Raw genomic sequence first — 16,364 nt, forward strand, 5'->3', positions numbered from 1 at the left:
AGTCCTATTGCCAATAGGCTTAGAATTAAGTCTAAAGGTCAAAAACTTAGGTATCAAGCAATTGACAGATCAGAAGAATATACTTATAATACATATACTTGAAAAGAACTGTATCCAATATATATAAAAAACTCTCCTAGTTTAATATTTAAAAAGCAAATCCAATTTAAAATTTGACAAAATATTTGAACAATACTTCATATATGTACATGCTACAACATGGATGAATCTTGAAAACATACTAAATGAAAGAAGCCAGTCACAAAAGACCACATATTGTATGATTCCATTTATATGAAACATCCAGAATAGGCAATCTATACAGGCAGAGAATAGATTAGTGGTTCCACAGCTGGAGAAAATGGGGAGTGACTGCTAATGGGTACAAGATTTCTTTTGAGCGATGACAAAAATGTTCTAAAATTGACCATGGTGATGATTACACAACTTTGTGACTATAATAAAAACCACTGTATGGTGTACTTTAGAGTTGTATGGCATTTGAATTATATTTCAGTAAAGCTATAATATATTTTTTAATGTTTACTTACTTATTTTGAAAGAGAGAGAGAGAGCGAGTGAGCAGGGGAGGTGCAGAGAGAGGGAGAGAGAGAGAATCCCAAGCAGGCTTTGCATTGTCAGCAGAGTCCAATGCAGGGCTCGAACCCATGAACCACGAGATCATGACCTGAGCCAAAACCAAGAGTTGAATACCCAACTGACTGAGCCACCTAGAAGCCCCTATAATATATTTTTTAAAGCAAGATATACAAATGGCCAATGACCATGTTAACTGATGTTCATCATCATTAGTCATCAGGAAAATACAAATTAAAAGCACAATGAGATACTACAACACACCCATTAGAATGGCTGAAATTAAAGGACTGTCAATACCAACTGTTGGCAAGGATATAGAATAACTAGAACTCTCACACATTGCTAATGTGAATGCACAATCTTGCAACCACGTTGGAAAACAATTTACTAGTTTCTTATGAAGTTAAATATACACCTACCATAAGACCCAGTAATTGTACTCATAGGTATTCATTCAAGAGAAATGATAACATATGTTCACAAAAAGACTTCAATAAGAAGATTCATAGAAGTTTTATTCCTAACTTTCCCTATAAAAACCTGGGAAATAAATCCAGGAGAGTGGATAAACAAACTGGGGTACATCCATATGAAAAATTCTTCAGTAACAAGAAGTGAATAGTGATACACACAGCATTGTAAATGAATCTCAAAAATGTTATGCTGAGGGGCGCCTGGGTGGCTCAGTCGGTTAAGCGTCCGACTTTGGCTCAGGTCATGATCTCGCAGTCCGTGAGTTCGAGCCCCACGTCGGGCTCTGTGCTGACAGCTCGGAGCCCGGAGCCTGTTTCAGATTCTGTGTCTCCCTCTCTCTGACCCTCCCCCGTTCATGCTCTGTCTCTCTCTGTCTCAAAAATAAATAAAGGTTAAAAAAAATTAAAAAAAAAATGTTATGCTGAGTGGAAGAAGCCAAACACAAAGGAGTTACTATATGATTCCATAAATGAAATTCTAGAATACTGAAAACTAATACATAGTGACAGAAGGTAGACCAGTGGTTACCTGGAGTCAGGGGTGAAGGTTAGAAGAAGAGAGGGGTGGGAACTACAGAATGCAAAGGAGCACGGGGAACTTTTTGGGTGATAGAAATAGTCTATATCTTCATTGTGGTGGTAGTTTCATTGGTATGCACATTTGTCAAAATCCATAAGACTGTACAGTTAGAATGGGTACATTTTATTATATGTATATTATATCTTATAAAATGTATTTATAAATTTTTATTCTTAAAAAAGCTTAAATGCCTATAGGCCCAGATAAATAAGGTATGTTACTGAGGGAAGTATATGCTTAAATCATAATCTTTTTTTTAATGTTTAAATGTTTGAAATTTTTTTAAATGTTTACTCATTTTTGAGAGAGAGAGAGACAGTGCGAGCAGGGGCAGGGCAGAGAGAGAGGGAGACACAGAATCCAAAGCAGGCTCCAGGCTCTGAGCTGTCAGCACACAGCCAGATATGAGTCTGGAATCCACAAACCGCAAGATCATGACCTGAGCCAAAGCTGGCCACTTAAATGACTGAGCCACCCAGGAGCCCCTAAATCATAATCTTTAGGATGATAAATTTTGAACTTTTTTCTTCCAAAATGTAGAACTTTTTTCTTGCAATAATTGTTTTTGTTTTTGCTTTTATTAGAGATACTGGTATCAGAAACATTTTACTTTCCTCTTAATTACACTAAATGTAAGATAAAAGTGCAAAAGTAATGCTAAACGCCAATTAACACCTGGCCTCAATTTATGAGTGCTGGGAACTGTGGCAAATTGGAGGTGGGTGAGCTGCTATAGGCCTGTCTAAAGAGGTGAGCTGCTATTGGCTCCAGGCAGTTGTTGCCATATAAGAATAAGGGTCTGGTCTTTGAAATTTTAAAGACAATCTCAAAATACATGTCATTTATGTGTAACCCTCCAAATTGTAAATGTTGGTAACTAAATAAAATACCAGGACCTGAGTGCTACCAGTTTGCAACCTCTGAGATATTTTCTAGAGATATCCTGGTATGTTTAGTAGGCAAATATGAACTGTTTATCATTTCACTTTTCTGAATATTTTCTTCTACTATTTAATCAGCCCTATCCTGACAACTTGGTAATGAGTTCTTGATACTATTACTGCTTTTTAGACTTCAGAATTAAACTATCATCATAATTCTATTGGATATCAAGGTGAATCATATGTTTTATTTTAACCTCAAAATAGTTGCATATCATAATAAAGACTTTACTAGTCTTATAGATTTAATACATTATTCTGGAAATTTGAAGACCCCATAAAATCTTCCTCTCCTTTTTCTTTGTCTAGCAATCTGACTTAATCTCTTTTAAAATTATTCTTCTACCCTGAGTAATCATCTAGGCCTTAGGATAGACTGGTGTGCATTTCTTTAACATAGTCTATCTATCCTCCCTTCTACCAAAGCCCTCTGTCTTCTGTCTTTGAAACATCTCTTTGCTGATAACGATTCTTGCCCCAATTCCTATCTCCTTAGAGCAGTCTCCTAATATACACAATTTCTAAAATTCACTTTTAAATATATTATTTACTCTATAATAAACTAAAAGTGAGCTTTACCAACTTCTTTAAGATCTAAATTCAGTAACTATTGCACAAAGATTTAAAAATAATTCATAAATACTTCAAAAAAGTATAATTCAGACTAAGAATACTCCATTTACTATAGTGGCACATATAGCAACCAAAATACTTGAAAGATAGGTACTTACAAGACATTTTTTGCTGTCTTAAATTGTATAATTGTATAAGTAACTTAAAATGTTGAGTAAACTCTTTGGTAACAAAGGAAGATTATATATTGTTGAACACAGGTTACTACATATTATTGAATACCCAGAGTTCCCCTGTCAGATCAAAAAATAACAGTGCTGGTTTGTGTCTAAGCTGATGTAGACAAACATTGAGCTGGCAATTAATCACTTATAAAAAGAAACAAAGTCACTTTAATTGAAAATGGCTAGAAATTTAAAAACTGAGACTACAAAATTTTAGGACAGTAAATGATTTTAGGATGAGTTAGTCAAACTTCATTTTTTTTCAAGGAAGAAAGTGGGGCTTTGTGAAGATCAAAGTTATAAATTCTGGCAGAGCCAGAGCTAACACTGAATGCTAGAATTTAGTTATATCTTCCCAATCACCTAATGGAAAGCCAGTATCAAACATTTTCTCATTCTGAATAATTCACGCAAGTGACATTTACTATTATGTACTTACACTCAAATTGAAGTACTTTTGTAGGCAAAAATATCTCCATTTTAGTATCATCAGCAGATAGATCATCATGACACAAATATGTATTCAGATGTTCCAAAGTTTCTGTCTCCATTAGATTTAGTCCTTCTTTTTCCCACCACTCTGGGTTTACAGGATCAACTACAAGGCTTTCTTCTTCAATAGAAAATATCTTTTTCAAATCTGTAACTGAATATTGACTATTGGGCTCTTCAGTTCTTGGTACTTACAAAACAATAACAAACCAAACAACAAAAAGGGACAGTCCACAGAGAAAAAGAAATGAAAAACACAATAAATAGAACCACACTGAAAATTGCTTATGAAATAGATTTTCACACATTGGGGAAAAAAGTGAAAATTGAAGTTATAGCTAGCATTTTGTCTTCAAGATGCTAATATTTGTAATACTCTAGCAGTTGAAGTTACATAAGGGATGTTTTTCAATCTATGGAAATATGAAGTTAAAATTATTCTAATATTTAGTAGGAGATAGAACCATTATTTTGACCATTTTAGTAATTCCTAAATTAATATATTTAATAAAATTTTGAAGAATTTAATTAATTTTGAAGAATTTAATTAATTAAATTAAATTTGAGATTCTAATTTATTATAATGAACCTAAACAAGAAGATATATTTGATCAGATTTCATGATGGCTATCATCTTATATATTGTGGCACAGAGATTTCTCCCTCATTACTTTAAACTAAATAGTGCAAATCATAATGTAGGGAGGAATCAAAGTAGCACAACTACTTAATATTATTATCTGCATTATAAGCATCTACCCAAAATTAAAATGAAAAATTTCAAAATCTTAATTTAGAACTGTGATTTTTATAATGACAGTAACAATAATAAAGAAATAACAAAACTGACAATACATTTCTACTGATTACACGTTTTCACCTTTACTTTTCGTTTAGCATTCAAAGTCAATTAATCTTTACCTGTAAGCAAAAATGGTTTCAAAGAGCTTTCTAACTGCCACACCATACAGTATTTGGTAGCCGATTCTTCAGCAGTAAGCAAACTACTGAAAAAGAAGAGTTAAAGCTTAATACATTGATAATATTGAGGCTTTTTGCATAAGAAAATTTAAGAAAGTTCTTTTTCTAAGTATTTTTTACATTCGAAAGCAGTGAAAAATTAACTCTGTAAGTGTGTAAAGCTAAGTAGAGAGTTCCATAAGCCAAATTTCAAATACTTGGTTTTCCTCCCCCTGGGAAGGTGTGGCAGTGTGTTACCTGAATTGCTCCTGCTTGCCTATAACTTACTCCTTCCTCTAGCTCCCTCAGTGGAACACTTCCAACTATGAAGTGTGCCAGCACCAACCTTATAAACCACCCCAAATAAAAATACAATTTAGGTAAAATTACCGTGTTTTCCATACAAAACAGTAGCTTTAACACAAGTTTTTACAAAATGGACTTGTCCCCAAGTCCATTTTAAACAAATTCTGGAGCCTCTGCTGGCTGAGAGTCAGAATTGTGAAATGAAAGAACAATTCTGTCTGTTCTACCTTCTCAGGAAGGTAAAAGTTTAGTCCTAAAGTTTAGTTCAGGTCCTTCATTCTTGGTTTGTGTGTGAGTGAATGATTTATGTCTGTTTGCATGTTACAGGGTGCTAGGAGGAGAAAGGAAGAAATATGCATGACAATTAGTGTGTATCACAGTTTATCAGTAGCTATGAAGTTACTAGCCTTGATAGGGAAGATACCATTAATCCATAAACCCCTTAATCTATGGCTGCAAATCTCTTACTCCAAGGCAAAAATTGATGGTATTCTGTTTCTCTGTTCATACAAAACATATGTGAGCATGCTAATTATAAGTATTGCTAGTTGACAGTCCTGTGCAGTACAAAGCTAGGTTTTATGTCTAAGCTATCCAATTTACCCACATAATCCAAAAATTTAGCATGTGGTGGCAAAATGTGAGATTCTAGATAATTCTCAAACCTTACCAAGATCTCTTTGAAAACCAGACACCTCAGATTATTGGCAATTAATTTAAAATTTTTTAATGTTTGTTTATTTTTGAGAGAGAGAGAGAGAATGAGTGGAGGAGGGACAGAGAGAGGGAGACACAGAATCTGAAGCAGGCTCCAGGCTCTGGGCTCTGGGCTGTCAGCACAGAGCCCAATCGATGCAGGGCTCAAACTCACAAACCATGAGATCATGACCCGAGCTGAAGTTGAACGCTTAACCAACTGAGCAAGTAAAGTAAAGCAATTACTTTAAAGCAAAAGGAAGGCAAGTTAAGTCCATCAGGAGACCATAATATAAACAAATATTCTCACTCTTAATGGAACTTTCTGAAGACATGTCTGAATTTGATATATTGTTTGGTCATATATAAAAATATGTTCACAATTCAGTAATCAGTGTGGAAATAAAGTCTGATGCTACACAGACTTTTCTTTTTAGCTCCATAAAATCTAGCATAGAAGGGCGTTTGGATGGCTAGTTGGATAAGCGTCCAACTTTGGCTCAGGTTCATGATCTTGCGGTTTGTGGGTTCAAGCCCCACATCGGGCTCTGTGCTGACAACTCGGAACCTGGATCCTGCTTCGGATTCTGTGTGTGTATCTCTCTCTCTCTCTGGCCCTCTCCTGCTCGTACTCTATCTCTCAAAAATAAATAAACATTGAAAAAATTTTTTTAAAAATCTAGCATAGAGCTTGACATGTGGTAATCACTCAAAATATTTACTAACTGGGTTTATTTCCACAAAAATGTGTTCTGAAATAAAAGTAATTGGGGACATAAAAGCAAGTTAAGAGCACAATAACATTACATATTATTTTTTCCTTCTGTTGTTTTTTTAATTTTAACTTTTTTCTTTGTTTTTAGATTCACAGTTGAGGTATAAATCTCTTTTGAATATAGGAATTTTAAGATTTTTATATTCATAAACCAAATGAAAGTGATTTATCTCTTGCTAATGAATGTAGCAGTGGTGAGACAACTTCTTTAAGTTGTTTCAAATGGCTCTAGAACCTTTGGGCTATTTATTTATTTATTTCTTTAAAGGAAGAAGTGGTAAAACTTTATTTGCAAGATGTCATGATCTTATATGTTGAAAATCCTGAAGAATCCACTATAAAACTATTACAACTAATAAATGAGTTCTGCAGGATGGCAGGTATAGTACACGAGCAATATACTAAAGCCACTTGTATTTCTATATATTTGCAATGAACAATCTGACAATGAAATTTAGAAAACTATTTAACCTACAATACAACAAAATACTTAGGAGTAAATTTAACAAAAGAATTGTAAAACTTATATTTTGTAAACTACAAAAAATTATTGAATGTCCATAATAGACAAGTCTGTAGAGACAGAAAGTGGATTAGCGCTTGCCTAATGGTGAGGGTAAAGGTCTGGGAAATGTGAAATGACTGCTGATTGATACAGGTTTCTTTTTGGGGTGATAAAGCCTGGAATTAGATGGTTGGACAACTGTGAATATAGTAAAAGCCATTGAATTTTATACTTTAAATGGATAACATGCATGGTGTGTGAATTATGTTTGAGCAGCTAAAAAGGAGAGGATAAGGTAGTCAAAAATACTGACATGAAAAGATATCTGTAGCTTAACAACATAAAAGTAAGATATATTTCTGGTTAAATTTTTTCTCCCAAACACAACAGAGCTCAACTTGAAGCATTGCAAGTTTGTTTGCATTTTCTCTAGACTAGGTAGGTTCATGTTCTCCTTACAAACTCTTTGAAAACTGGAAACATTTGGCTAATTTAAAAAAGCCTTCTTTGTTCTAACTTTAGGGAAAGCATAAAACATAGGAAAGACTTAACTTTCATAAATTCTAATTAGACATTTGAGTTATAACAATTAGATATATAACTTGTATAATTAAAAGGAGTTTATTATAGTTAAGTAAATACTTTTAATATCAGATTGAAATTCAAGATTGTACTAATTTCTGCTAGTTTCTGTTTCTGATTGCCAATCTGCCTTAACAGATGGATTAGGGTATATGGAGTAAAAGAGCACTAAAAAAGACAGTTTACATCCTACAAATAAATATCTGCACCTCAGCAAAGGGACTGAAAGTATTTAAACAAATTATATGTAGTTTCTGTACTTGTTCAATGCTATTTTTTAGAGCTCATATCTGATATGGGCAGTTCTGGTTCATTGTAGAGTTCTGTGTATCACCAATTTATCCCCAAATGACACAATTCTTTGCCAAAACAAGGTAATTGGGATCCTCAATACCAGATGCCTCCATCTTGTGCTGTGACACCTTCCTAAGACCATTAATAGAAATCTTGAGTAGCTAGGGATGAGTTGCTCCCAAGTAACCCAACAGCAGTCTTCTCTGATGTATCAGTCAATCATAGCTAAGAACTCAAAACTCAGTATAAGAACTCAAAACTCAATACTCAGCTCCCAAAGTGTCCATTCTGGGAACAATTCATCAGATATTTTTATACTTTCTTGTAATTTTCCTGAAAATATACTATTTTGGACTCGTCACTCATTAAGTTTCAGGATTACAGTGGGGAATAAAGGGACTCTACTGGTTATGCTCCTAGTTTTGTAACTAGCCTCAGAGCAGGTGAATGGATTCCAGGATAGCAGATTAATCTAATTTAGAAAATAAGTTACATATATGCCACATGGTAGAAGATAACAACCAAAGGTATCTAAGACTCCCCTGGAGGGCAAAAATGCTGGCTATTAAGCTATCTATACAATTTTGGCTCAAACTAGAATACAATGATCCAGCCCTACAATGTCAATTCTGAGATTACAGACTATACTGTGCAGAAACAATGGGGAATTGAACAGATTTGTGGATCAATACTTGGTTCTACATGTCTACTTCCCCCAACACCAATAGTACATTGGCAGGTAAACAAGGTCAGTGGACGTCATCTATTAGAGATGGGATGTGACCCCTAGTACTCCTAGAGGAGTAATTTGACAGCCAAATCTATGGAGGGACCCCTGTCCACACTGCCCTGTGATCCTTGGCTATTCCTGGTCAGAAAGCTTTGAAAATCTCTTAAAAGGCCTCATAACAACCCTGAAAGGTATATACTATAAATATCCCAATGTTACAGATAAGGAAACTGAGGCACAGGGCAATTAAGGTCACAGAGCTAATAAGTGATACAGTCAGGCAATCTGACTCTAGTTCAGGGCTCTTGGCTGCTTATTATGGGCTGAATTATGACCAAAATTCATATACTGAAGCCTTAACTCTCAGTACCTCAGAATGTGATTGTATTTGGAGACAGGGACTGTAAAGAGGTAATTAAGTTAAAATGAGGTGGGTGGTTAAGATGGCTACTAATCCAATATGACTGATGTCCTTATAAAATTAGGAAATTAGGACAGACACAAATGGAGGAAAGACCATAAGAAGTTATCTAGAAGCCAAGGAAAGACATCTTAGAATGAATCCAACCCTGCTAATAAATACTTTTTAATGTTTATTTATTTTTAGTTAGAGGGAGAGAGAGAGAGAGGCAGAGAGAAAGGGAAAGAGAGAATCCCAAGCAGGCTCTGTACACTCAGCACAGAGCCCCAACACAGAGCTCAGTCCCATGACCTTGAGACCATGACCTGAATGGAAATCAAGAAACCGGCGTTTAACCAGCTGAGCCACCCAGGTGTCCCACAATTTGAGTTCTTTACTTACATTTTAGTAGGTAAGATGCAGTAAGTTCTTTACTTACATTTTTTCACTAGGGGAAAATGGAAATGTCTGAAGTCCTGTTAATGAAGTCATGGAAGAATGTTGGTTTGTTTGATATAGATGAGTTAGTGGCATTTCTAACTCGACTAGAATACATAAAAGTTTAAAAAATAACAAATTATATAAACCTTAAATAAAATTAAGTATAATTTAGAACTTTTTTTATAAATAACTATAATGTTGATCATTCTGTTATAATAAAAATTTTCAAATATAATTTTTCAGTAAAAAGACATTTGGGTTACTTGAAATACAAAATGATAGTTTTAAATTTCCATATAAGGAATTACACATTTATCTCATGGTATCTCAACTGTGATAGTGGTGATTTAAAAAAAATACACTGACAACTAAACTTTATTGAGTTTACAGTAGGAAATAAACTCTAAGAGTCTTATATGTAATAACGCTTTTAATTCTGAAACTTATGTTGTCAGTACTACAGAGACAGTACTACTTTTATCTCCATACGAAATATTGGTGACGTTAAGTAAATAGTATTAATGGAGACTAATACTTTACCTTAATAAAACTAGAGTCTAGGTGGCCCAACACAGAGTTACAGATTTATAGGGTGGGCTTGAGAAACTGAAATTCATTTATTCATAAGTAGTAGGTGTGTTTCTATCACTTTCATAAACAAAGCATTAAACTTCCAAAATGTAACTAAATAACAGTACCATCAACATAGTTAAGAAGCAACACAATTTGGCATTACAGTGGAACAAAAGATGATTCAGAGTCCAAATCTGGTAGGATAATAATAATAAAAATGATAGGATTGTTTTGGGTGATTAAAAAGTCAAATTTACAAAAGTATAACAAGGGTCAGCAAGATTACTAACACTGAGATAAAATATAAAATTTTATTTACTGGACTATAATATTATAAGATTTCTGATCTTAATATTAATGCTATTTCCTCCATTCTTCCTCAATCTTTTAGTTCTCTCTGTATATTATTCAGTTTTGATGCCAGAAGGATAGAGTTAATTATCATAACAAATGTAAATGGATAGATAAGACAAAAAAATGACAACTTGGATTGCAATGATCAAGTTTTAAATGTGAAAACGGTCTCATAGTAGACCTTATATGTGAATGTATTGTACTTTTACATCACATAGAGGTAATCTCTGATAAACTCAATGATTTATTCAAAATTTCTACCTGGTTGATTGTACTCCGGTTCACCATAGCTTTGAATGGCCAAAATCTCTGTGGAGCTGCATTTTATATCCTCAATGCCAATTCCATGCTTGGTAGTAAGATCTGAAAAGGAAGAAAGTTTACTATCAGCATAACTATTACATCAGTTTTTTGGTAATCTTTTTCATTCCACTGTGGCAATGACTCTGTTTTACTTAGTATACCATCAGAGCCAACTGAAGGCTGGGAGTGTAACACTTCAGTAAAGTCACTTGTCCTTTACATTAGCATTCATAGATTTTGTCCTCCTAACAAGCCAGCAGGCCACTCTGCAGTTTTAAGCTCTACTATGTTTTCAAGTTCTGGTATGAATTTGATCAACTTTCTTAGACTGACTTTTCATTCCTTTGCTTTGACTTGTAGATTGGTAATTCACTTGATTTAGCCTTGTCTGCAAAGATTCCTTTAAGTCTGTGATCTATTAATGGCAAGCATCCCTGTCCTTAATGGACATCATAAATCTCCCTTTCCTCCTCTGTAATATTATACATCTTTGATGATTTCAACTGGAATTAAATAAAAAGGTAGTTAAATATTTGGGCTTAAATTGTCATTAGAAAGAATTCAACAATATTTACTAAATCTAACTGGGATAAAAACATCTACATTTTAGGTTATGATTCTCCCAGTCATCTGATTCCATGAGTCATAACCTCACTCTGTGCTTCTCCTTATATAACTAAACTCAGCCTAAGAGTTGTTAGTACTTTTTCATTATTTATAAGAAAACAATTTTAAAAAATTAGAATAAGACATAGGTGATTTAGCTTTATTTGTGTAATTATCTTGACATGGTTAATTTCAGAGAGGTTTTAAGTTTGCAAGTATATAAAGAGAAAGACAATGAGAAAAGAATCTCATCAACAATAATTCTAAGATTCCACCATGTAAACTATAGACACTTCAAAAATCTGGAGGTTCAGAAAACAGTTTAATCAACACATTTTTACAACAAACATTATTAAGTAGCTTTACAAGTAATATACTTTTAAATTTATTCTCACCTCTTTTGAAAAGCTTTTCATTTTCATCTACATAATTTATTATTTCTGGCATTAAGTTTAATGATTCCTTTAGTTTGGTGAGTGATGGAATATCAACTTCTTGTTTGAGGCTTGTAGGTATTAAGAATTCACACTCAAGCAAAATTGATGGCTGAAATAGTTATATGTAAAACAAGTTTTTAGGGAGATTTTCCAGATAAATATTTCTGGATTCATAAACAGATATATATAATTTATATTAAATTTATATAATTTTATAACTTTAACTGGTGTACCAAATTTGATTTATTTATTTACTTATAAAGTTTATTTATTTTGAGAGACAGCATCTTCACATAAGTGGAGGAGGGGCGGAGAGAGAGGGAGAGAGAGAATCCCAAGCAGGCTCTTCACTGTCAGTTCAGAGCCCAATGCAGGGCTCAACCTCACAGTGACATCATGACCTGAGCCAAAATCAAGAGTTGGACACTTAACCAACTGAGCCACCCAGGCACCCCTAATTGGTATACCAAATTTTAAACTAAACATTCAAAATTTTTAATGTTATGCAAATACTTTAAAAAAACAGAGGTATACTAGCCAAAAATGTATTATAAGCAATGTTCTCAGTAATGTCTTTTATGGCTACTGATTACACTAGTGATATACAATATCCCCAGATGCAGAAATATCTTCTTTTGGGTTAATAACAAATGTTAAAAATTCTATGTTAAAAGCAGTAACTGCATGGGGCGCCTGGGTGGCGCAGTCGGTTAAGCGTCCGACTTCAGCCAGGTCACGATCTCGCTGTCTGTGAGTTCGAGCCCCGCGTCAGGCTCTGGGCTGATGGCTCGGAGCCTGGAGCCTGTTTCCGATTCTGTGTCTCCCTCTCTCTCTGCCCCTCCCCCGTTCATGCTCTGTCTCTCTCTGTCCCAAAAATAAATAAAAAAACGTTGAAAAAAAAAATTAAAAAAAAAAAAAGCAGTAACTGCAGCAGATCAGAGATGGTGATTGGGGAGAAGTAAAAAGGGTAAATGAAATGGAATGGATCTTCACTGCACTTCATTAAATACACTTCTCTTTCATTCCTACAGAACTGGATTCTATGTGCATAATTCTCAGAGCTAATGGGTGAGGAAGAGGGGGACTAGAGAAAGGGGATAATAAGTGAATTAATATTTTCACCATGTGTCTTAAAATTTTTAATTGTAAGGAAACCCTTTAAATGCCTTAAGATATGGATATATCTATCTCCTTTGAATGTTTTAAGCCCCAAATATAAAATAGTTTTAGTTGTCTCAAAAAAATGTTTAAAGTAATTTTATAAATGCATCTAATCTATGTGGGCCTAGTTTTTGAGTTTGCTATGCTGCAAAAAGTTATTTGTACTCTCAATTGCTAAAATTCTTTGTACTAATATCATAATAACAATTTTGTGTGCTATTGGAACTGTATGCTAAAAAAGAGGGGGTGCTTTTGAGAAATTTGATCTTTTTTTTTTTTTAAGTTATTTTGAGAATGAAAGAGAAAGAGAGAGTGAGCAGGGGAGGGGCAGAGAGAGAGGGAGTGAGAATCCCAAGCAGACTCCATGCTGTCAGCATAGAGCCTGCTATGGAGCTCAGACTCAGGAACCATGAGATCATGACTTGAGCCGAAATCAAGAGTCAGGAACTTAACCGACTCAGCCACCCAGGTGCCCCAAAATTTGATCTTTAATATGAAAGATGCTATCTTCCTTATTAACCATTGGCAGCACCTAAAATGAAGTCTCAGACTATATTTATTCTTACTATTTCAGTGAGATCACTTCTCTTACATAGTGTGTGCTGTTTTGTGTTTAACTCATAAATCAAATTCAACAATTATAGCTTGTCTCCATTTTGTAAATTAGAACATGGCCACCTAATGTCTTATACCAGGTATATTTATTAAAATCATTAAGAAGGTTTTTAAATTCACTATACCTGGGCTGCAAAACAGACGAGTTTAATCAGAATATATCTGAGTAGGACCTAGGCTTCAGTATTTTATTAAAACTATCCAAGTAATTCCAATGTGTGGCTAAAGTTTAGAACCACTATCTTAAATTTGACTCCACTATTAATATATTCAACTCATTGCCAAATCTTTTTAAACTTGACAGTAGTAGATGGTCAATGTATTAAAATTTATAAAAGTGTGCTTTACTAACTTTTACAAAAATACTACTGAAAGCAAGTATTACAGTTTCATTTAAACCTACTGTATCTTCTAGTTTTTCGTGACAAAAGTTTTCTTTATCCATGTAAAAATCTTCTTTCACAAAATTTTTCAAATCTCCTTGAAAAGAGAAAGATTCCCTTAACAAAAAATGAAACATTAAGTTAGTGTTTACTAAAAGCAAGGTACATACTAAATGTAGTCAATCAAACTACACAATGATTAAAACTGGAGTTGAGGTAAAGCAATGATAAAATATTGATAACATCTAGACTTGTGAGCACATGAAGAATATTTTTACCTTTATTTTTCTTTTTTAGAGGGAGAAAGCTCACACAAGTGGGGGAGGGGCAGAGGAAGAGAGAGAGAGAATGTTACCCAGTATCCACGCTCAGCACAGAGCCCAACTTGGGGCTTGATTCAATGACCCTGGGATCATCATCTAAGCTAAAAATCAAGAGTTGGATGCTTAACCGACTGAGCCACCCAGGTGTCCAGAATATTTTCTCCTTTAAAAAATATTTATAACCATAAAATACCTAGGAATAAATCTAACCAAAGAGGTGAAAAATCTATATACTGAAAACTACAGAAAGCTTATGAAAGAAACTGAAGACGACGCAAAAAAATGGAAAAACATTCCATGCTCCTGGATAGGAAGAACAAATATTGTTAAAATGTCAATACCACCCAAAGCAATCTACATATTCAATGCAATACTTATCAAAATAACACCAGCATTCTTCACAGCCAGACCAACCAATCCTAAAATTTGTATGGAACCAGAAAAGACCCCGAATAGCCAAAGCAATCTTGAAAAAGAAAACCAGGAGAAAAGCACGAGGCATCACAATCTTGGACTTCAAACTGTATTACATAGCTGTAATCATCAAGACAGTATGGTACTGGCACAACAACAGACACTCAGATCAATGGGACAGAATAGAGAACCCAGAAATGGACCAACAAACGAATGGCCAACTAATTTTTGACAAAGCAGGAAAGAATATCGAATGGAATAAAAACAGTCTCTTCAGCAAAGTGATCCTGAGAAAACTGGACAGCGACATGCAGAAAAATGAACCTGGGCCACTTTCTTACACCATACACAAAAATAAACTCAAAATGGATGAAAGACATAAATGTAAGACAGGAAGCCATCAAAATCCTCAAGGAGAAAGCAGGCAAAAACCTCTTTGACCTTGTCTGGAGCAACTTCTTACTCAACACCTCTTCAGAGGCCAGGGAAACAAAAGCAAAAGAACTACTGAGACCTCATCAAAATAAAAAACATCTGGGGTGCCTGGGTAGCTCAGTTGATTGAGTGTCTCACTTCAGCTCAGGTCATGATCTCGCCGTCCGTGAGTTTGGGCCCTGCATCGGGCTCTGTGCTGACAGCTCAGAGCCTGGAGCCTGTTTCAGATTCTGTGTCTCCCTCTCTCTCTGCCCCTCCCCTGCTCACGCTCTGTCTCTTTATCTCTGAAAAATGAATAAACCTTAAAAAAAATAAAAATTATAAAAAATAGGGGCGCCTGAGTGGCTCAGTAGATTAAGCATCTGACTTTGGTTCAGGTCATGATCTCATGGTTCATGAGTTCAAGCCCCACATCGGGCTCTGTGCTGACAGCTCAGAGCCTGGAGCCTGCTTCAGGTTCTGTGTCTCCCTCTCTCTCTGCCTCTCCCCCTCTCACACTCTTTTTCTCTCAAAAATACATAAATCTACATACACACATACATACATACATAAAAAGCTTTTGCACAGCGAAGGAAACAATCAGCAAAACTAAAAGGCAGCTGACAGAATGGGAGAAGATATTTGCAAACGACATATCATATAAAGGGTTAGTATCCAAAATCTATAAAGAACTCATCAAACTCAACACCCAAAAAAACAAATAATCCAGTGAAGAAATGGGCAAAAGACAAGAATAGATACTTCTCCAAAGAAGACATCCAGATGGCCAACTGACACATGAAAAAATGCTCAACATCACTCATCATCAGGGAAATACAAATCAAAACCACAATGAGATACCACCTCACACCTGTCAGAATGGCTAACATTAACAACTCAGGCAACAACAGATGTTAGCGAGGATGTGGAAAGAGAGGATCTCTTTTGCATTGCTGGTGGGAATGCAAACTGATGCAGCCACTCTGGAAAACAGTATGGAGGTTCCTCAAAAAATTAAAAATAGAACTACCCTATGACCCAGCAACTGCACTACTAGGTATTTGTCCAAGGGACACAGGAATGCTGTTTTGAAGGGGCACATGCACCCCAATGTTTATAGCAGCACTATCAACAATAGTCAAAGTATGGAAAGAGCCCAAATGTCCATCGATGGATGAATGAATAAAGAAGATGTGGTATATAGATATA

General features: G+C 34.8%; 1 protein-coding gene across 5 annotated transcripts in view; it reads right to left on the reverse strand.

Moving 5' to 3' along the window:
• SHOC1 (shortage in chiasmata 1) overlaps positions 1-16,364 on the reverse strand; it is an 85,360-nt gene that overhangs the window by 40,488 nt on the left and 28,508 nt on the right. For 4 of the 5 annotated variants that reach the window (XM_081790932.1, XM_081790933.1, XM_081790934.1 and 1 more), the window contains 6 exons: positions 14,025-14,121; positions 11,804-11,954; positions 10,761-10,862; positions 9,571-9,676; positions 4,805-4,890; positions 3,831-4,073 (listed from right to left, as the gene is read on the reverse strand). In XM_081790932.1, coding sequence (XP_081647058.1) covers positions 3,831-4,073; positions 4,805-4,890; positions 9,571-9,676; positions 10,761-10,862; positions 11,804-11,954; positions 14,025-14,121 — 785 coding nt within the window. The remainder of the gene's footprint in view (positions 1-3,830; positions 4,074-4,804; positions 4,891-9,570; positions 9,677-10,760; positions 10,863-11,803; positions 11,955-14,024; positions 14,122-16,364) is intronic. The other variant, XM_078436580.2, reaches the window with a different exon arrangement.

The sequence above is a fragment of the Panthera onca genome, chromosome D4, assembly GCF_046562875.1.
Source record: "Panthera onca isolate mPanOnc1 chromosome D4, mPanOnc1 haplotype 2, whole genome shotgun sequence".
Lineage (NCBI taxonomy): Eukaryota > Metazoa > Chordata > Mammalia > Carnivora > Felidae > Panthera > Panthera onca.